The sequence below is a fragment of the Cinclus cinclus genome, chromosome 17 (assembly GCF_963662255.1).
Source record: "Cinclus cinclus chromosome 17, bCinCin1.1, whole genome shotgun sequence".
NCBI lineage: Eukaryota > Metazoa > Chordata > Aves > Passeriformes > Cinclidae > Cinclus > Cinclus cinclus.
The window spans coordinates 4,498,248-4,520,572 of record NC_085062.1 but is presented as its reverse complement, the minus strand read 5'-3'; the positions used below and the strand labels follow the sequence as shown (position 1 = coordinate 4,520,572).

The following is a 22,325-nucleotide window of genomic DNA, read 5'->3' as shown; positions in this document are numbered from 1 at the left end:
AAATTCCAAGAAGCATTATTTGGAATTAAAATAGAATTATATAAAGTGTATTACAGTCTGTTCTATCAATTAAGAAGTAATAACATATTTATATATCTTTTATTACAGAGTGATAACCCGAAGAGAAGAAGATATTTAATCCACGTACAATATAAAGAAATAACAGAGCAGAAAAAAAACACTTTCCCATTCAACAACATTCTAAAGATGCTCTTTAATTAGACATTTAAGCATTAAACATTTCTCAGTAGTAGGTTAAACTACTCGATACAGTAATTTCAGTGCATTGTCCAAGCAGATGTGGAAATGCAAACACATTCAAGGGCTTTGTGGAAACCTCGTGTCAATCCCCTCAGTTTCCTCAACACAAACAGTTACAGAATTTCTGGCCTAGACCAAGAACCAGTAAATCCTCCAACTGTTGGGAATGCAACACTGTCACCTGTGGAAGTGGAAAACCCAGCCTGTGTGAATGTTCCTGTGAGCAGGGACTTGCCTGACTTCTGGACATGCCACCTTCATCCTCCTCACCTGCACGTGCTGCTCAGGCTGGCCCAGGTGAGTGTCACATGTGGGACACACCCATGGGGTGCTGCCACAGGAATACACCCCAAAGAACATACCAGGAGCCACCTTTTCCACCATCATCTAAAGGAGAAGGAAGGAAATCTGTGCAAGGTTTTAAATGGAGCTGGTCAATGGTGGTGGCTGCACTGACAGGGCCCATCCCCAAATTCCACTGGAATCCTGGGCACCACTGCTCTGTAGGGAGCAGAGGGGCTGCCAAACTAACAGTGGCAACAGCTCCCGTGAGAAACAGGGCAAAGCAACAGGGGAAAAAAACTTCTACATCAGAACAGACATCTCCATCTCATCTCCAGGGAGCACAGGGAGCTGCCACCGGAATAAAATCCGGGAGCGAGAGATGTGCAGATGGGACTTGTCTCCTGCCATCCTGCTGCTATTTCCTGCAGACTGGGACTGCAAATCCCTCTCCTGTGACTCCTCCATAAGGTGAATTGGCACATGGTTTTGGCAGCTCCAAGCCTGACAGACAGTAGCCCAGGCAGGCCCCGTGGGAGCCACGCTCCCGAAACGCTGATTGGGAAAAAAGACAAAAGGAAAAGGAGCTGAAGTGCTGGTGCTTTATGGTTTGTATGCAGAGGAGCCCCTCAGCAGGACGTGGGGAGTGCAGCCCAAGGAGCTCTGCCAGGGGAGGAGAGCTCTCCACTCTCCTTTTCCCTTTTCCATGTTTTCCTGGTTGAGCCTGAGGAACACCTGGAATCACCTCCCTCCCTGGGCTATGCTTTTAAAGGTTACTGGAAGAGCACTTATCTGGGGCAAGAATCCAGCCTGGCTCCCATGGCCATGGTGGTTGGTGGTTCAGAATGAGTGCTCAGAGACAGGGAATATCTGAGAATTAGGGATACCCAAACACCCGTGTGGTCCAGGAGATCTCTACTCCTCTATCAGCACACCTTGTCAAAGGAAAGACAGGAAATCATCTGAGAAACTCAAGATCACATTTAGGCTATCCCACAAAATCAGCATAAAAATAAAAACTTAAACCCGGTATTTACAGATTAACAAATAAAAATATGAAGTGGGACTATCCGAACTGCTATTAAAGTGACATTCAACAATTAACTGGAACCCTGATATGAGTGTAACATCCTCCCTCTTCCCTTCCTTTTTTTTGTTATAAAAACAGTATTTACATATTTTTACTTTTTTTTTTTTAAAGAGAACTGGTTGACATTATTGCTTGATCATTTTTAGGAAAGACATTCCAATGAAGCAATTATTCCACATGCTGACAAAACACAGAATATACCACTTCAAGAGTGACAAAAGTTAACATTTTGTTCATCTAAAAATTATATCCATCTGCCAGGTCAGCAGATCACATGTAAATACAAGCCAATCAAAAATACATTTTACAAAAAATAATCAAGTTTCCTTTTTCAATATGGCAGTAAACATGATTTGTTCTTCCACTCTCACCTTCCACAAATTTCATTCTAAATATGAGCTTACTATTTGTTCACAAAAAAAAAACAAAGAAAAAAAAAAGAGATAAATTTGATTAAAATTATTATTTTCATAAACAAACACAAAGCCCAACCAGACACATCTCCCAGAGGTGAACACCTACAGAGTGTGTTCCACAGAGAGGGGAGTTCCCTGGATCACAGCACTCCCAAATATCTCTGTTTTCCAAGACTTTCTGAAGTGCTAACCGTGACCCAGGGGGGTTCTCCTGGCAGGCAGGTCTGAAGTGCCACTGTCCCCCTGCCCTGACAGACATAGCTTTGTATTTGACTATGAACTGAAGCAGCTTTTCTCCACAAAACAGGAAGGCACCATGCACAGAGCAGTTGAGGCAGGAAGCAAACAGCAGCAACATGACATGGGGGTTTAGGTTCAGATGAGTTAAGGCTTCTGTTAAACTTCTTTATCTTCTCCTAGTTAGAATCACTGTCTGGAAAGGAAAACAGAAGGAAGGGTGTGATATGGTTCAGGCAGCTGGGACAGGAACCCCCTAAAATGTGTTTTCTGTTGTAGTGCCAACCTTGGTGTTGTCTGTTTAATGCATCAAATGCTTAAGAGCTGCCCAGAATTGTGCTGAAACCTCCCAAAGTTTTCAAACTTTGGGAAATCCCAGCCCCAAGAGAGTGCAGAGAATCAGTGGAACTGTGACTGGGAGTGGAAGGGCACTGTCCTGCTTGGCACCAGTCCCTGGCACCCCTGGTGCACAGGGCAGGGTAAGGGCAGTGTTGGTGGGGTCACAATGGTGCCACCAACACATTAAAGAAAATGTGAGTGTGTCACTGCACACCTGCACTCAGCAAAGCCCCCCTTCCTACCCAAGTACCTTTTCAAACCTGATTCTCATAATGGCTCTGTCTCTTCTTTGATTTCAGCTCCTTCAGCCACTGAGGAGACTTTTCGTCTGACCTAAGATATATGAAAAAAAAAAAAATCTTTATTCTTTCATTTTGAAAACTCCTGACAGAAACAACAACCAAAAAAAAAAAAAAAAAAAAAGCCAAAAACGAATGTACAGCTTGTTGCACTATTTTTTTCCTTGCACCAAGAAGGGCATTAGCCTTTTCCCGATGCAGGGATTCTCTCACCTGTCCTCCTTTTCCACACTGGAGGGCAGCACTCTGCTGCCGGGAGTGCCGAGCTGTGCTTTGGGGGATTTGAAGAGCTGAGCAGAGCCCATGTCACCAGTGCTCTCAGACTCCTGTCTTTTCCGCAGTTGGGCCTAAATATAAAAATAAAGAAAGGGGTCCTTTTAAGCCAGGATCCAGCCTTTTATTTTTGGAATGCAGAACAGATGACTCTAGATTTATGAAAATAAAAATTAAAAAAATCCTTGAAATGAGTGAGACAATTCCTTATAAAGCACATGCAGCTACTGAACTGGTTTATCTCCCACCTACTGGGCTCTGCCTGAGCTCACCTTGAGGACAGAGTGATCCATCCCTGGGAACACAGGCAGTCTCTGGGCTTGCACAGAAGAAGACCTCGGAGTGTGCTGGATCTTGTCTTCCTCCTCAGAATCTTCCTGCTGCATATTTTTCTTCTCTTCTAATTAATTGTTAGGAAAAAAAAAAAAAAAGGCAGAGGGGGAAAGCATGAGCCAGCTTTTCACCTCTGCCTCGTTCAAGATCTCTTCCTGCGCTCCAGCAGGAATGAAGGGCAGCATTTAAAAAATGCCTTTTACAAACTCCTGCCCTTGCACCCAGGCTGATCACAACCAATTACTCCAAGTAGCCGAGGGGTTACCTGTGGAATCTTTGAACATCCAGCCATTGTCTGTCTCTTCTGTCAAGGAAAACCTGCTCTCCAGGTCCAGCCCTCTGCTCCTGCGCAGCGACGCGGGCGCCCGGCACCGGCGCTTCTTGCTCAGCTGCACCCGAGTCTTCAGAGCACTGGAGTCCAGGACAGCTGTGTGCTGCAGAAACACAGACCTGGGAATGAGCCCCACCTCCTCCACAGTGAAATCCCAACCCACTTGATTGCATTCATCTAATTAAAATATATCTATTTCCCGATTATTATTATTGTAGTCATCTGAAATCATGCTAAAGAGTGTTTGTGATGAGATCTTTGTGGTTAACAGGGTGTAATCGTTTGATCTCTCTGGGCTGTGGATACCTGAGTTGCATGAATAATTTGCACTAAATGAATATTAAAAATAACTGCAAAAATCAGGAGTTTGGCTCCTAGAGTGTTTTATGAATACAGGCCTTGCTAGTTGGTAGCAGCTGAAGGCAAATCCCGAGATTGGGACCTAAAAAGAGAAACTACACAAAATTCCCTTGGAGTGCAGAGCTGCAGCTTCCCTGCCAGCCACAAACACCCAAAGCCACTCACCAGCAACAAGGACAATCCAAGTTTAGTGTCACAGCATTCAGAAAACTTCTGTGATCAGTCATTTCCAACACATCCAATAGGCAGTAACATTTACAGAGCAAACCAAGGAGCTGTAATTTATTTACCTGCTAAAGCAATTTGATGTTACAGATTTGCCTGTAACCATGAAATATCCCTGAGTGTCCCCTTCTCCAGAAGATGTAGGTTTGTTCCTTTTTTTCAAAAGATTTCAGGTCAGGAATAAACTACTCACCACACAGTGTTTTCCAGCTGCACTTGGAGCTAATAATGTTTTACATAGACATCTTTAGTGGCCCAAGGACAACACAGAACCTTCTGGAAGTGTTCAAACACCATGTGGATGTGACACTTGGGGACATGCTGGTGGTGGCCTTGGCAGTGCTGGGGGAACAGTTGGACTTGATGATCTTAGAGGGCTTTTCCAAACTAAACAAAGTTCTTGCAGCATTAGACCTCATTAACTCTGTATGGCCAGAAACTCCTAGTCTTATACCAACTGCAAGATTCCTCACTATCAAAAAATCCTTTAAAACTGTGAGCTGCTATGGAAAGAAACTAATTGTAAATAGGAAAAATATTAATGAATGTCTTTACAGCCTTAAATCTGCATGGCTGACAGCACAGCAGTCACTGGCTGTTAATTATGCTTCCAACATTCGTCCCTGGAAGTATCCAAAGCCAGGCTGGATGGGGCTTGGAGAAATCTGGTCTAGTGGAAAGTGTCCCTGCCCATGGCAGGGGGTAGAACTGAAAGAGCTTCAAGATCCCTTCCAACCCAAACCAGTCTGTGATTCCATGATTGATTATCCACAGCCAGCAGCTTTATGGAATCTCTCAGAACCTAAACACCACAGGGACTTAGAAGAACTTTGTAGTTTTGATCCTAAACTTTTCAGACAGGAAAGAAGCTGGGAAAATTTAGTGTGGGAAAGGCAGGGCGAAAGTGGTCTCAAAGTTTCCAGCAGGAACTGCTTTGCAGGGATGAACTGAGGGAACACATGATGACAACTTACATCAATGAAGGAGAAATAACTGCTCTTGTCCTCAGGGAGGGTGTCCCCTGGAGGAGGCAAATCAGTGCCATCAGTGGAGTCCATGTCTGTGCTGGAACGGTCCAGGCTGGTGCTCCTTTGGTCTTTGGGGATGTCATGGTGCTCAGCCAGGGAGGGTGGCTCTGTCTGTGAGGACAGCGAGGATGGATGGCTGCCCTGGGGCTGCTTCCGCCCTGACACCACCTCATTGTCCAGGGAAGGAGATTCTCCCACAAAGCTGCAAATGGAGCAAAAGGAATCGGTGAGACTTGGGGGCAAACAAAGACCTGCAACACTGCTGGAACCCTGGAACCTGAGAATTGTAGACTTTGTGTGCTGACAGGCACTGATCCCCAGGAAAACACTGCTTTTAACCTGAGGCCGTGGAGAAGGCTTCCAAAATTGAGTCATAGAACTGGGATCACAAGTGTGTAGTTTGAATAGAAGTGAGCAATATCACAGGATGGAAAATATAGAATTTAAGGTCTTAGAATATAGTAATATATAGAAAGCAAGATGGAGATTTTCTCTGTGGGTTTGGGTGATCTTGTTTAATGGGACAGAAAAATCTGCATTGTGGGTCTCGGGTGATTGGCTATTGGGTTAAAAGCAAGAATAATTTAGGTGTTCATTCTTAATTGGACCATTTAGCCTTAAAAGGCCTAGTAGAGAGTGAGATGCACCTCCATTTTTAGCTTGTTAGCTTGAAGTGCTAAAGAACTCACTGTAACATGGATAAGAATTAATAAAAATCTGAGTCTGAACAAGAAATACATTCCCTTGTGCATTCAACCCCGACCCTGGCAAAAAAGAAGATAAAAGTGATGATACGAGGGCAGGCCAGAGTCAGAAGAAGTCAAACAGAAGTGGAACAGAAAATCTGAGTAGCAACAGCAGGGAGTGGATCCCTTCCACTGGCACAGCCCTCACACCTTGGATTCACAGTGTGCTGGGGACTGGGTGTGCTCCAGCCAGAGGGTTTTTACCTTCAGGAATGCTGGAGCTGAAGAGAGCTGGGCACCAGGTGGCAGCCTAAGGCAGGGCTCCATGGGCAGAGCTTTCTGAGCCTTGGGAAAGAGGGCAGCAGCACCTGCACTCTGGTGTTGGGATGCTCCCAGGGTATTCCTACAATTCCTCCCATGGCCTGGACTGACAGGAATGAGCTGCAGGGTCAGGACTGAAAGCTGGACACTGTTATGTCTGCCTTTCTCACAAAGGCTGGAGTATTCCTTGAAATATGAAGACTCTACTGTCAGTAACAATTGGGCTGTCCTGCTTCTAATTCCCAGTTTGAAAAAAAAAAAAAACAAACAAAAAACAAAAAACCAAAACCTAAAGGATTTAGCTCTGATTCTTTTTTCTCCTCTTGACAGAAGTCATTTGTCACTAAGCACCATTTCTTGGGCACATATCTAGGAAAACTGTTCTAAACCTAAAAACCCCATGTATATATCGATATATGCACATCTTTTTAGCAATAAACCTCAGTATTTGGTACAGCAATCCCAGGAAAAAAACACTCAGGAGTTTACTGCTGGATAACAGCACCAGCACACGTACAGTGCCCAGTCTGGCAGAGCAGACACTGCCCAGAGGGTTTCCAGCACATGAGCAGAGGGAATGCTGCTTCCCTCCTTCACCAGTGGGGCCCCAGGATAATTAAGAATGGCACTAATGAGCTCTGGGGGAAAGGTTTTGTCCAGGTTTTTTGCTTCAAATGACATTTTGTATATCTGCAGCATTAGGCTTTAAGAGACACTGCAATATGGAAGAAGGGATAAAATGCAGGACCTTTCATGGGAATTAAAGCGAGTGTTTGAAAGGATCCTGTTGGATTTGCACGTCTCCAAAAAGTCTCTTCCCAGAACTGCAGCTGATACAATTCACTGAGGATTTTAAAACTGAAATATTTGAGAGCAAGATGTGACAGAAATCCAGCTGAATTAGCACTGGCTGGTGGTTCCTCATTCCCAAACCTTCCCAGTGGATTTTCCTTTGGAGTTCCTGCACAATTACAGCCTCATACACTGAGCCCTGTGGCACAGTTCATCCCCAAACATGGAGTCCAAACCCTGTTATGTGCAGTGGATTCTTTACAGTGAACAGCAAATTAGGTGGGAAATTCCCTTCAGAGAAATGAAATTGAAAACTTATTTTTCAGTTCTCATCATGCACCTCTTTCTATTACTTCATTAAGATTTCAGGGTTTGTGAGCATATCCATGAGCTGCCCCCAGTGCTCCACAGGTGCATTTATAGACACTTGTCTGAGAAATCATCTCTCACATGGAGCACACAAACCCAGCAGGATGGTTATCACAATGGGCAATAAACTAACAGCAATCCTCACTTCCAACTGCAATTAAATTTGATTAGTTTTAGCAAGACAGTTTATAGAGGCCATAAAGAAGGTGTTGCTTCACCCTGTGAAATGAGGAGTCAGAGCTGTACAGATCCACCACCTAAAACCAATTCCTTTCTGCAAAAAACAATAATTTTCCTTATGAAGACTGCGCTAACCTAAAGGAGTTTTCTACAGTGCCAACTTGGAAAAGCTTATTAAAGCACTTGAGAAAAACTAAAATAAAATCTCTTAGATAAATGAAGAAAAATCCAATTAATGCCTCCAAACTGGACAAGATGGTTTCACCTCTGCCCATCCCAAGGAGTTGCTGGCCAAAGCCCACTGGAACCAGCCCAGAGGGGCTCCTTACACTAATTCCAGCAGTGATTCAGTTCTAGAGGAAAATACTCCTTCCTTCACCTTCCAAAAGCTCATCTAGGGAAAGGACCATGTTCATGCTGTTGCCATGAAGTTATGGCTTCTGATTTCAAACCTCCCTTCCTCTCCTAGAGAAGTGCTGGAGTCACCATCCCTGGTAGTGCTCAAATGCCAAGCAGAGGTGGCACTGCTGGGTTTAATGGCCACAGTGGGCTTCAGGTGAAGGTTGGACTCTGATCTTGGAGGGCTTTTTCAACCTTCAGGACTCTCTGATTCCATGAAGATGAGGTCATTCACAGAAGCACAGATGGAACACTCCTAAAATAATCCTTCCATAGCTCCAGTACTGGGAAATGCCCCAGCCTGGAGGTTTCCCCAGCACAGCAGGAGGCTGTGACACTGTTTGGTCCCCACGGGATGTGACACCGTGGGGCTGGCAGGGGAAATGTTCCAAGGGAAGTGAGCCAGGCCAAACAGGAAAACTGAACCATCAACGTCTCCTGCGAGTTCCTGCCTCCAGCTGGGGTGAGCAGGAGGCACCAAAGGCAGAGCCCTGCTCAGAGCACCCACAGCAACATCAGGAGAACGTCTGCACTGCTCCTGGCAGGGACTTCATCCAAAATAAACTGCAGACAAAAGGCATGTTCAATATATTCCAGGAAGACATCCATTATTTCAAAGTACATTAATCTCATTTCTCTTCAAGTGCCTGAATTAATACAGCAGTAATTCCCCTGCAACGAGCTGTAAGTCAAAATAAAGTAGAGCAACGGGGTGGCAAAATGCTGAAGAGTCTCTACACTGTCACCATTATATTATAAAAAAGGCAAAACCTAAACATTTCTTGCAGTGCAAATAAGATTCCAGCACATGGGATTGAGTTCAATCCTTCAGTGAACCAGAATGTTTAGATGGAGCTGCTCTAATCAGGATGGATGGATTGAAATAACTCTCCAGTGCTGTCTGCTCTGAAGCTGAGACAAGCACCTTTGTTAAGAAACTGATCTCAGAAATGTCTGTACCATCCTGGAACCCCAGTTAATTTTACAGCAGCCTGGCTGCCACTGTTGGCACTCACTTGGCTGCTGAACCTCGAGCTGGTCGTTACCCTGATTTCATAAGCAATAAAATATTTATAACACACAGTTCTCAAGTGCAGAACAAACCAAATGTAATTGACATTAATGTCTGCTGTAAGATCCCAACAAATATAGCATTAAAAACCAGATAAAATGCTATTTTCATACCACACTGAACAGACAGGACATGAGTTCAGGGTAGATCAAGCTTGCAATTTACACAACAGGTGTGAACTATAAAAAAACCTCACACTTTGCTGCTCTAGGTTTATTTCACTAAATCATTCTAAGAACAGAAAAGCATCAGCAATACTCAATATCAGTTTCACTCAGCTGATACTCCATTTCATCTTCCACCTCACCACCAGTAAAACACTTGAGAGTCTGAGATGTGGGCATGAAGAGATGCACTCCATGTCACCCCACCTGAGACCCAGACTCCCTGCTCCAGAGGGATTTTGCCATTCAGCCCCCTTGGTGGTATTGTTAAAGGAATGGCAGATGCTGGAGTGTGAAAACAGAGGCTTTTTTGAGTCTCTCAGAGATGGGACAGAATGTAAGAAATTAAAAATCTTTAAACAAATTAAAATATATTAAGTCACGCAGACATAAAATAGATGTGCAAGCTTTAGTTTAAAGTAAGTAGAAATATTAAGTTGCATAGATAAAAAGTAGAAGTATTAATGTTAGTTTTAAGTAAGTAAAAACACATTTAAAATGCCTTAAAAAGCAAAAGCTTTAGAATCTAATGTAAAAAAAAAGTTTTAGAAACTCCTAACAACCCCAAAAGACAGTGACAGAAAATCAGGTTTAAAATCAAAGAAAACAAACAGAAGTGTCCAAGAACAGGGCTTGAAGCTCTAGCAGAAAGTGTCCCATGGCCAAGGCTTGGAATGAGCTGATCTTTAAGGCCCTTCCAGCATGGGCCATTCTGGCATTGTGGGATTGTGCTGGATCCCAGAGACCTGGGGTTTTTGAGCTTTCTGTGCTTTCTGGCACTGATTCCCTGGAGAACACTGCTTTTGACCTGAGGCCTTGGAGAAAGCTTCTAAATTTGAGTGATGGAGTTAAAATCACAAGTGTGTAGTTAAACAGAGGTGTGTGCTTTCACATGGTGAAGGGTTTTAAATTTGAGGTTTTGGTAGTATAGTAATAGGTATGGAACAAGATGGAAGATTTTGGGTGGTGTCGCTTTGGGTGTTCATCTTCCTTCTTCTTCATGGGTTTCAGGTAGTAGTTTCTGGTTGGTCAGTAAATGTCACATTGAGGGTCATGGGAAATGAGTTATGGGGTTAAAAGTATAAATAACATAGGTGTTAATTCTCTATTGGACTATTTAGCTTTAAGAGACCTCACAGCAGCTGCATCTTCCTCCATTTTCCTCACTTCTAGCAGGTAGCTAGAAGTGCTGCTGAACACTCTGGACTTTTTTTGATAAAACCAATTAAACATCCAAGCGCGAACGCGAGAAAAATCAGTTTCCTTCGCGTATTTTTTAATCCCGGCTCTGAGTGAAGACAGAAGAGGCTGAGACAAACCACTAATTAAGTGATTAGAGGATTGCAGCATCTCCCCTCACCCCTAAGCTGAGGAAAGCCCTCACCTGTCTCTGCTGTGCCTCTGCTCGTTCCAGGTGCCGTACTGGCTGTCGGGCTCCTGCACCAGCGTGTCCGTGTCCTTCGCCCCCGGCGGCTGCCTGGAGAAGCATTGCCTCAGCTGGTCCTGCAAGGAAACCTTCAGTCAGTGCTCCAGCCCCTGCTCAGGGATGAACAGCTTTTGTTGGCAATAACGGGTTGGAATCTGACCATTAAATTTGGCAGAATGGGAATGAACTTAAAACGCTGTGAACTCGCAGCGACAATTCTCTGTATGGTAATTCTCGGTACAATAATTACAATAATTGTTTTCCTGGGTAAGTAATGGATTCCAGAGATTGGAGCTGACTCCCTGGTTTCAGGAACTCCATGCTGCTTTAATACTGCTTTTATCTCAGGTTGCACAGAACTTCTCAAAGCACCTATGCAAACACAAGAAATTTTGCTGGGAATGACATTTCATCTCCTCAAGCACAGCAGGCAAACATCAACTCCACTGCTCCTTTCCTGAGTATAATAAAATGATCCTATTCTTTTTTTTTTTTCAAGCTTTCTTTGGAAGACACTCAAAAATAAAATGCATAAATAAATTAAGTAAACAAACACAGGGCCAGACACAAAGAGCCTTCTACAAACTGATGCAACATCCAAACCCAATGCAGGACACAGCACGGTGGGTTTGCTTTGTTTTATTCTGACCTCTCTTTTCCTGATTGTTTTTACTCCATGGATCTGCTGCTTTCCTAAGAAGGAATGAGTGGATTCCCAGGCCCTCATGTTTCCAGGGAGAGAAGTGGGTCAGTGCTGGCACCCCAGATTTGCAGCACACCAATGTCAACTCAGCCCTGTAGTTGTGCTGAAATATTCAAGGAACTTCAGGGGTTCCTGAAATCCTACCCTGGGAGCAGATAATTAATTGTTGGTCCCTTTCACCTTCATTAACCTGAACAAATACAAACATAGCTTTCAGCTCCAGATCAGTTTTGCTTATCAAGATTTTATCTGACAGCAAGTTACATGGTTTTCCACCTGCCCTTGGAAAAATCCAAAGATTTTTCTCTCTTTTGTAAGTACCCCCTGAGCAAAACACATTACTGGGACTAGAACATCTCTTTAGGCAGTATACATAAAGTAACAATACTTAAGAATTCCCGTATTTATTATGTAGAATTCCTTCATATTATTGGAGGAAAATAAGAGAGATTGAATGCTTACTTGTTTCCTTAATTTCATACACCTAAAAAAAATGCTGCCTTAAGACTACAAAACCATTAAGGGTAATTCAGCAGTGCTGACACCTGGTTACTGAAGAAGTCCCACAACACTTCCAGCTCTCATAACCAGTTTTTATTTCCCAGTGGCCACAGCCACTCTCAGCTCTATCATGCTCTTTGCTGCCGACAAAGTGTTTGTGTTTTAACGCAAAGAAAATACAAAAGGCCCCACCATTTACTGCAGCCATCACCACACACTTCAAAGCTAAAGACCAAGTTAAATTCTGTTTGCAATACTCCAGTAAAACTGGCTCAGTTTGTGAGTTACATGGAACAGGCATTTCCTGGTTCTTACACTTTCTACAATCATAGCATCTTTAAGGTTGGAAAAAAAACCTCAAAAAGATGGAGTCCAACCTATCCTATATAGATGTCTAAAAAGAGATATGTACATGAATGCCTGGAGGCGAGTTAAGCTCTTACATTTCCCACTCCATGCCAGGTACAAGATTCCAAACGCGAGCCAGGCACACGCTGCTTCCAACACAGGAGATAGTCTGCTAGTTCCTAGAAACCACAGGGCATTTCCTCCTGCTTGGCTTGGCTGCTCTGTTTTGCCTTCCACAAATTCCCTCTGCAGTTTCCCAATCCCATTATTTCCTCCAGGGACTCCTGGGCTCAGCACCTTTGCCCGGTGGCTGCCCTTCTAGGAAAGGCACTAAGAAATACCAGTGGCTCTTTTCACTTCTGTCCCAACTGTCCACACTCATTCAGGCTTTTTTTTTTTTTCCCACCTTGATGCTTATTATAAATTTTTTTTCAATGCCAATCCCGTTTTATGAGTTACCCCACTCATATAATCAATTTATACAGTATTTTCCACTTCACAACTAAAGCCCATTACCTCGACACACAGCACCATTTTATTTGCAATCGCTCACATTGTTTCTACCAGAAATCAGACTAAAAAAGCACAGAAACAAGAATGGGAGCAGCTTTTGTTGTGCTGCAGTGGGGAGCTCTTGTTTACACAGTGCTGTTATCAGGGCAGTGGGGCTGTACAGGAGGGGTGTGGACAGCCCAGATAACACCTCAGCAGCCACAGGGGTCAAGTTTAGATGCAAAGGCACCGCTCACGTGAAGGCTCAGTAATAACCTAACAACATTTATACATTGCTGCCCAGAATGACACCATTAGCAGAGTCATTTCTCTGTGCTAAATCCAAAACAAGCCTGAAAAAGAAATAAAATTACTGCTTCTGAAGACATTGTCGAGTTCAATACAACAAACAAAGTTGAAATGTCAGGAATAAAACACTCCAAACTCTAGGAAATCTAGAGTTCTTTGCGTTCTAAAGACCTTGTCATATTAAGAATCATTATTTCATTTTGCTTCTGGAGGAAGCTGCTTATTTCAATATGATTGTGTCCTTCTCTGACAGGCCCTTTCAACACGTACTTTTTAAGGTGCCAAATGATTAATTGGAAAAAAAAAATAAATGTTCTCTAAGCACCAAACACAAAAATAAGGAGTGGGAAGAAGAGCTGATCCTTTCCTTGGCTGCTGGAGGAGGTGTTGGCTGGGGGCACTGAGGGTGGTGCAGAAAAGCAATTTATAGCTTGTGCAGCAGCTCAGAGGAAAGGGGATGCTGAGGAAGGAAGTGACAATAAACCAGGAAGATTTTCCTTGCCAGAAGGTGATTATTAGCAAGAATGAAGAATTTCAGCTTTTCTTTTAAAGAGCTCTTTTCTATCATTGTCACCACGCTCATGAAAGACTCGAGGCAGTCAATACATGAAGCCAGGCAAGGTACAGACATATCCTCCATAAACAGAATATTCAGGAAACTGGAAAACCAATCATTCCAAAGGAAAAAGCAGTAAAGAGGGGTCTGATGTCTTTTCAGCACACAAGATAAATCCCAATTAGAACTTTCCTAATTTATGATGACAGAAAAATCTCCCAAATCAAATAAAACCCACACCCGATCCAGGTTTCAAATGCTGCAATTCTCCAAGCTTTGATCTTTAACTTCCCAATTCTTACACCAGGAGCCAAGAATATAAAAAAAAAAAAAACCCCTACTTAATTTCTTCATAAAATAAAACGGCTGAGCTGTGTCCTGCTTTGCCTCTGATTCTTCTTCTAAAATGAGCCATTATGATTATGCCTCTTTCAGCCCACCCTTGGAATTAAGCTGGGCTTGGCTACAGTCCAGGGCTGATTACTCCTGCAATTTCCTGTTCCTGAAAACGATGCACACACAACGTTGGTCCCACCAACCCCAAAAATACCCCTAACTCTGTGTCAATGCAGACATTTATGTGCAAAATCCTCCTGCACTGATGGGAAATGAAGACCTGGCACAGGAGGAACAGCAGCTCCGAGAGATCTCCTGACTCAGAAGCTGCACAGACAGTTTCAAAAATATCTTTTGTTTGCCAAGGAGCCAGAGACATCAGCCAGCCAAAGTGACAGCCCACAGCTTGAGTGTGAACGTTCAGAGCTGAATTCCACTGGCATGGATTGGGTATGAAGAAGAACTGCACAATGGAAGGAAGTTTTGACCATCTGCCTTTTTAATATACAACTCAGAGAAAAAATGGTGCTGATTTCTTGAAAAGGGCTGCTTTTTCTTTTTTTTTTTTTCCATTTCTCCTCTCCTTACTTGAATTAAACAAGCAAAAAATGCAGTCAAATTGCCCCTTAAGTGTGACACCACATTCTAGGAGAGCTCACAAGTCCTTACAAATCCCAAAAAGTATTCCAGCTGCTCCCCTGCAGCATGCCAGGAAGACAGCCATAGACCTCCACCTATTCATATTTTATGATATTATTTTGTAGTTGACTCTGTTTTGAATGGGATGCTAGGCTTGATGAGCTCCAGAGGTTCTTTATAACCTAAATTATTCTACAATTATTCTAAGGACTCAGACTATGCATTTTGGAGCATTAATAGAATTTTCGGAACATAACATCAGAACGAAACCTGCCAACACTGAAAACCCCACCACAGTACAAGGGTCTGTGGGTCACAGCCCGTGGATTTGAATTCAGAAATACCCAAATGCCAAGACAGCAAGTGGGAAGAGGATCCCAGGATTTCCATCTGTACTTACTATCCATCCAATGAATGCTGCCCATAAGGAGTAAGTCATGGCTCCAGCTCCTCTTAATTCCCAGCAATCAGGTGGGATTCAGACTGGTGAGATCGGCCAACTCAATGCTTTAATTAATTGCTGAATGGACTCAGAGCCTCGGGGAACGTTCCAGGCTGAGGCAGCACCTTCTGCCCCCACCCTCCCTGCTGCAGCCCCAGATAAAGAGTTCCAGGAACTGCTCAGCTGAGCTCAGGGATGAGTTACAGACCTCCAGCATGAGGGAAGGCTCCCCAGCCCTCCCCAACACCCTGGCCAGCACAACAATCTCAAACAGGACAGCACTGCTCCATCCCTGGAGACCAGCCCCAAGAACAGGGACAGAATTAATGGAATTAATCCATCTCAGAACCTCCAGGGCTTTACACCCCAACACAGCCACCTCCAGGCTGATCAGCAGGCAAGGAGATGGCAGTGAGTGGCCATGGTGCCTGCTCATCCCTCTGTGGGGTGTCCAGCTCTGGGGTCTCAGCACATTGAGAACAGAGAGATGCTGGAGTGAGGCCAGACGAGGCTGTGAGGGTGATTAGGGGGATGGAGCAGCTCTCCCATAAACAAAGGCTGAGAACTAAGGTCGTTCAGCCTGGAGAGAAGGCTCCAGGGAGACCTTACTATGGCCCTTCAGTATCTAAAGGGGCTCCAAGAGAGCTGGGGTGGGACTTTGGACAAGGGGGAATGGCTTCCCACAGACTGAGAGTAGGTTCAGATGGATGTTAGGAAGAAATGCTTCCCTGTGAGGATAGGGAGGCCCTGGCACAGGGTGCCCAGAGAAGTTGTGGCTGCTCCTGGATCCCTGCAAGAATCCAAGGCCAGATTGGACAGGGCTTGTAGCAACCTGGGATAGCAGAAGGTGTCCCTGCCCATGGCAGGGGCTGGAATGGGACGAGCTTTAAAGTCCCCTCCCAACCCAGACCATTCCATGATCCCGCTGGCCCTGGCACATCTTGGGCTGGGCAGGACAAGCTGGTTTGATGTGAAAAACTGGAGCTGCTGCTGCTGAATGCACAAGCAATGCCTGGAGAAACACACGTGTGCCCCATGTGACTGTGAGCACTCACACACCACATTTAGCTCTCTTAGATCCTAAGGAGCTCCACTGCTCTGCTCAAAAATCCTTTAAATAATGGATGTTTCCCTCTCCCAGGGGCAGTGGAGTACGTTCCAGTCCCACAGAACCAAGCATCTCATACATACCATCAGCCCCGACAGCCTCTCTGTTGCTATGCAACCCTGGGCTGCCTCTCCTTATGAGTTTTCCCTGCCTCTTCCACAGGGATACATATCCAACCACCAATTACATCCCTGATGCTAAAGCCTGACACCATTTCCCTTATGAAACAGGAGATGTTTTTTAGAGAGCGACTGGTTTAATTCTCCACCTTTCCATTGCCTCCCCATTGATGCACAGGGCTGAATCCCAACCCTTTCTCCCTGGAAAGGCACAGCAAAAATTGCAGCGAAGCAGATGCACTAAAGGAGCTCCAGGAGAGCTGGGGAGAGACTTTGGACAAGGATGTGGAGGGGAATGGTTTAAAAGCTGGAAAAGGGCAGGTTTAGATAAGATATCAGGAAAATAATTCTTGCCTGTGAGGGTGGAGAAGCCCTGGCACAGGCTGCAGCACCAAAGAGAGCCCCAAAGTCTACCCTGCATCGATTCTGGCCACAACAGAGGATGTGGTCAAATTAATGCAGATGAAGTTGGTTTTGCCAGGGATCTGGTTACCATCATGCAGTGACATCAGCTCCCTGCCCCTGCAGTGACTCCTGGTGCCGTTATCCTCCTCATTCCACAGAGGATTTCAAAGACATTTGAGAGTTTGTCATTTTTTCTACCCTGCAAATCGAGCTGCTCGCCCTGCTGCGAACACTCACCACACACACACCAGGTGGTTCAGGGCAAGGCTGAAGATGGAGCAGAGGTTGACTCGATGTGCAAAAAGCAGAGGAGAATCTAATTCTAAATATAAGCCTTGCTAGGGCTGAGTGAACCACAAGAGCACTTCCTCTGAGAGGTGGGAATGTACAACACCACAGCACAGCAGAGGAGCTAGCTGGGAACATCTTTAAAACCTCTCCTGTATCATCAGATTAAATTTCCTTTTCAGCTTCAGGCAGCTCAAGCTGATAAGGAATGAACCCCTAAGAAAGCCAAGGCAGCAGGAAGGAGCCAGAGGCTCCATCAGGAAGATCCTGAGCAGTGTCAGGGAATCCAGGCTCTCCCCAGGGCACGTAATTCCCATCAGTGTTAATAAAAGCTGGCACCAAGCGTGGAACAGGATCCCTCGACTTCAACACTGCAGGAGGCACAAGCCAGAACAAGGCAATTTCATACTGGGATGCCAAGAAAGGAATAGATTTGCTTTTTTTTTTGAAAAGCTGCATAGTTGAAATCAACACCTCCCACTCGAAATGCTGCATTTCACAGCTCTTCTGCACAGTTAGTCTCTCCACATGAGACACAAGTTAAACTTCAAACAAACATTCCTGGGGAAAAAAAGTGCTCGTTAGTCTAAAGCCTGGAATGAAAGATGTACAGAAAGTGATAGGATTTCCTAACAACAAGTGAATAACAAACATGCTCGTCTCAACACACAGCTCAGGAGATGTTTTAGAGGAGACAACAGTCAAAACACACACACAGTCACCCCCCCAGAGAACACCAGGAGTGTTTCCCAAAACTTTCCCAGTATTACCAATTGCAATACAAATGGATTGCCAGGATAGGGAAGCTGTGAGGCTGGTGAGGTCCTGGCACAGAGTGCCCAGAGAAGCTGTGGGTGCTCCATCCCTGGGAGTGTCCAAGGCCAGGTTGGAATAACCTGGGATACTGCAAGGTGTCCCAGGCCATGGCAGAGGGTAGGACTGGATAATTTTAAGCTCCCTTTCAACCCAAATTCTTCTGTGATTCTATGATTCTAAGGCTTGTGTTCAGAGAAGTTCTTGTACAATGTTTACTTCCCCTGAAAGCTATCACTGAGAGCTTAAAAAAAAAAAAAAAGGCAGCAAGGTAGATGAGCACAAAATATCTGCTCTAAATTTATTTAGGGTATTTTTTTTTTTTTTGTTTAAGAGCATGGTAAAAATCAACTCTTTGCAGTCAGCCTAAGTGAAACCATAGAGTAAAGTAGTTTTAATAATTATTCCTGTCAAAATAATGAGAGAAAAACAAAGGCAGCTAGCACATGCCCATCACTATGGGTTTCTGGCCCAGATTTATCTGCCAGCTACGTTCATGGCCTGTTAAACCAAAGAGAAGTTATTAAGAATGAAAAAGCAGGAACTGTTTCAGCACTGGCCCTTGTATCTTCATTAATTAAACTGAACAGTTTCACTCCTCCCCCCAGCCCCAAACAAGACAAACAACTCATTTTTAAAGCCTGCTTGCTGCAAACTTGCCTCCCCCTACCCTAACAGCTCCCTGGGAGTTTAAAGATAAAATTTAAAGATTAAAATTCCAATTACTGATAGTACCAAAATTTTATTTTCGAGAACAACTCATTGTGTTCTCGGTGAATATTAGGGTAGAACAATTCAGCAACTATTCACCATAGGGCCTGTACCTATTCCAAGTTCAGAATCAAAGTGCCAGCTTGTAGTAATTCCTCTTTACAAATCATTTGTTGAAGGATTTCGACCACAAAGGACAAACTTTTTGCAGACAGACTTGGGTACAACATAACAGCCACTGCAGATCAAAGTTCTTTTAGAAGCAGAGACACAGTCCCAGGTGAATGCAGGTGTGGAACTCAAACCAGCACCCTCACCTGCTCCAGAAAGGGATCCTGTTCCAGGGGAAAAGGCAGAGTCCACCAGCTTTCGCCAGGCAACAAGGTTAGAATGAAACATCTGGGAAGATCCATAAAAACTAGGATGAGAATTCCAGCCTCTAGCAGGGAAAGTAGGATGCAACAAAAACCCTCAGAAGGACTCAGTGCCCTCCCAGCACATCTGGGACACACATACATCAAACAAATCACTCCACTTCCATCTTTATTTTAGAATTAAAAACTGGATCCAAACTAAGTAATGGCAATGCTGCCAGATGAATTTTGAATGAAAACAAAATTTTCTTTGACTACCCAGTACACCAAAAGCAAACCACTACTGAAAGCACTTTGATGTTATTTTTAGCATCAGAGCAATTTAGGTAAAACACATCAACCACACTCAGCCCCAGAATTCATCCTTCCTGTTCTGTGTGAAACACCTCTGAGGTTTTCCATGACTTATTTTAGCAGTAAGTGGAGCCAAGGGAATCAAACAGCTTGCCCTGGTTTTATTGTATGGCAACAAACCTCGAGACCTAGAACAGTGCTGGCTGTGAAACCAGATCTCACACCTATAATAGAACCATGACCCATAGACCCTGATTAAATCAGAGGCCATGTTTAATGCATGTCTCTCTGCTCCTCTTACAAAGGCACCAAGCTGATGACATGAGATGAAAATGGACAATTAACTCCATCAAAATACCTGAAAGAAAAAATCAGCTTCTATTTAAAAGATTTCACTGCAAAGTAAAAACTTCTGCAAGCTCAGCTATGGATTCACAGATGTGAGGGTGAAGAAGTTTACTCACACTGACTTAAACTGTGCTGCCTGAGTTGAATTTGGACAGCTTTCTGTGCTTTGTATGATGCCAAGTTCTCCACCAGTAGCCACCAGTGGCAGCACTGGAAGGGAGCTGGAAGCTCCTGGCTGTGTCAGGCAGGAGTTCACAAGCACAGCTGCTCCTTGTTTAAAAAATCCATCAGCCCCGAGGGACTGCTCTACACTACAGCCCTAAAGCAGCACAGAAGTCAGTTTACATGAATTGCACACCATTTACTCATTCCACTCATTCCATGTCAGTAGTTCCAAGGACTAAGACAGGACTCTGTTGCAATCAGGTAAAAAAAGTACCAGCTCCAGGTCTGTATTCACCAGTCATTTGCCACAGACACAATGGCATCAACCACAAACTTCTTGGAGTGTTCAGACCTTAATTTGGAGCCCAAGTGAAACCAAATTCACCCATAAAGCCAAGCACAAGCAAAATTTCTGCTGAAACAGAGGAACAGCAGCTCCAGCACTGTCACCAGTGACTCAAGAAAAAAGGTCACCCCTTGTGTCCCAATTTCTGCTCCGTAAGCAGTGCTGTGTAGGGCAGCAGAACACTTGTCCTCTGCAGCTTTCACATTCCCATTTTTCAGCCTTCTTTTAAAAAAGGTGCTTATTCAGATGATTCCAATAACTCTAAAACACCAACTTAAAAAAGAAGCCAAGAGAACTTCACCAGGTTAACACTGTAACAGTGGTTACCAAATATTTTCTTCTTCATTCTTTTGTGCTTACTTGACACTATTTTCTTTCCCAGTCTGTCCAAACAGAACATGGATAGCAAGCTGGGACAGAAATGCTCTACCCAGTGCTGATAGAGAGCACTGGAAGGAGCTGTATTCAAACACCACACCTGCCCAAGGAATGCAGCATCACCTGCACTCATTCCCTGAGCAAACTCTGCCAGGCCACGGCAGAGCTGCCTGTGTTTACACTTCACTATGAGTAACTGTTTTGTTTAATAATAATAATAAAAAAAAAGAAACTAAAACATTTTAGCCACTTCAGAGAGTGCCCACATGTTGGCACTGAGGCTTGGGGCCCCTTTCCACACAGCTCAACCACAGTCACTGGTCAAACATTGGGCTTAAATTACCAGTTTCAGGTACAACTCAAACCACTGGTTTCAACTCCTATCCATGAAATAAACAGAATAAACCAGATATGTTTCCCTTTCACTCCCTATCACCCCAAACTTTTGCTGCTTTGCAGGACATGCCAGAACTAGAATTGGGGGTGTCAATAATGGCCAGGAGGATCATAGCAGCTGCAGCCCTCAGGAAACCAGCATCTCCTCCACCTCTTTGCCATGCCACGTCCTTCCTGAAAACAACCTGCAGACTTATGGAAAAGTGAGGGGAAAGGGCTCTGTCTGGCACAGAGCTGCGGAGAACCAAGAACTCTTTACCCTTCCTCTGCTCCCACGAATTGCACCCTGTCTTTGCCACCCACAGCCTTCACAAGTCACATTGACCATATTGCTTCTATGGCATGACAAAGTAGGAAGCATTCTGAGAAAGAAGGGAATAATGATCATTAACATTGCCAGCACTTCACTCTTCCTCTTACAAATTTAGCTTCAGGCATTTTTTTTTACTGGAAAATCACAAATACTGAAGCACACCCAAAGCTGTGCTAGCCTGTGCTGGGGAACAGACCAACACCAGCCCAGTTTCAGTTTAACTTTCTAATTTCAGACCAATACGTGTCCTACCTTACTGTCTTGCTTCAAAATCAACCACATTTCCCCCATTCCCCAAACCTTGATTCCCTGGCAAATGAAAACATCCACCTGCGCTGCAGGAAGAAAGCAGCTGGGAGCAGACAGCACTATCTGGAGGTGTTTTTGGGGGCTGTTTTTAGATGGAAAAGCAGACAGGAAGGAGGTTTTGTGACAGGAGGGAGGTTTTGTTAGATGCTGCAACAAACCCGAGGGTTTGCATTGGGAATTGTCTCCTTTGAGGGTCTCAGAAAGGTGCTTACGAGCTCGGGTGGCTCTGAGCTGGGCTGCCTCTTCCTCAAAGAGGAAAACCTCTGCTGACTCCGCACTGAAAACCTTCGGAAGGACTCTCTGCTCCGGGATGCAAAGTGCCTGAAGGAAGAGGTTCTCTTGAAGGGAGTCCTGGTGCCACCTTCCCCTCCACTCCGCTCATGAGCCACCGCAGTAGTGACTAAATTTAGTGCTTCCTGCAAGGATCTCCGCACTGTGCCCATCCACTGGGTCATGTGAGTTTGTGCCACTGTCAGTTTGTCTCCAAGGTAATCCATTTATTTAATTACTTTTTTTTTTTTCCAGCAGAGATGAAATATCAATATTCAGTAGAAATTAAAATATATTCTCCTTAACAACCCTGATTTATTTGGCGAAAAGTGATTCCGTGTATAAAGTATTTCCGGCTAAGGTAAACAGCATTGCATTATCACCCTCAGCATTTTCCTAAAATTAAATAATCAAAGATGTGAGGTGGGAGATTGGCATTTGTCAAGTAGGAAAAAATAAAAGACTTTTCCTACTTACAA

The 22,325-nt window shown here is 44.2% G+C and overlaps 1 protein-coding gene across 1 annotated transcript; it reads right to left on the bottom strand.

Annotated features, from left to right (window-relative positions):
- Positions 1–80: 80 nt before the first annotated feature.
- KIAA1671 (KIAA1671 ortholog) lies at positions 81–22,088 on the bottom strand. Its single transcript, XM_062504267.1, has 8 exons — positions 21,789–22,088; positions 10,842–10,960; positions 5,421–5,676; positions 3,796–3,964; positions 3,470–3,594; positions 3,138–3,271; positions 2,876–2,958; positions 81–2,482 (listed from the first exon to the last, which is right to left on the bottom strand). The coding sequence occupies exons 1-7, from the start codon at positions 22,071–22,073 to the stop codon at positions 2,880–2,882; spliced, it is 1,167 nt and encodes a 388-aa protein (XP_062360251.1). The 5' UTR covers positions 22,074–22,088; the 3' UTR covers positions 81–2,482; positions 2,876–2,879.
- Positions 22,089–22,325: the final 237 nt, after the last annotated feature.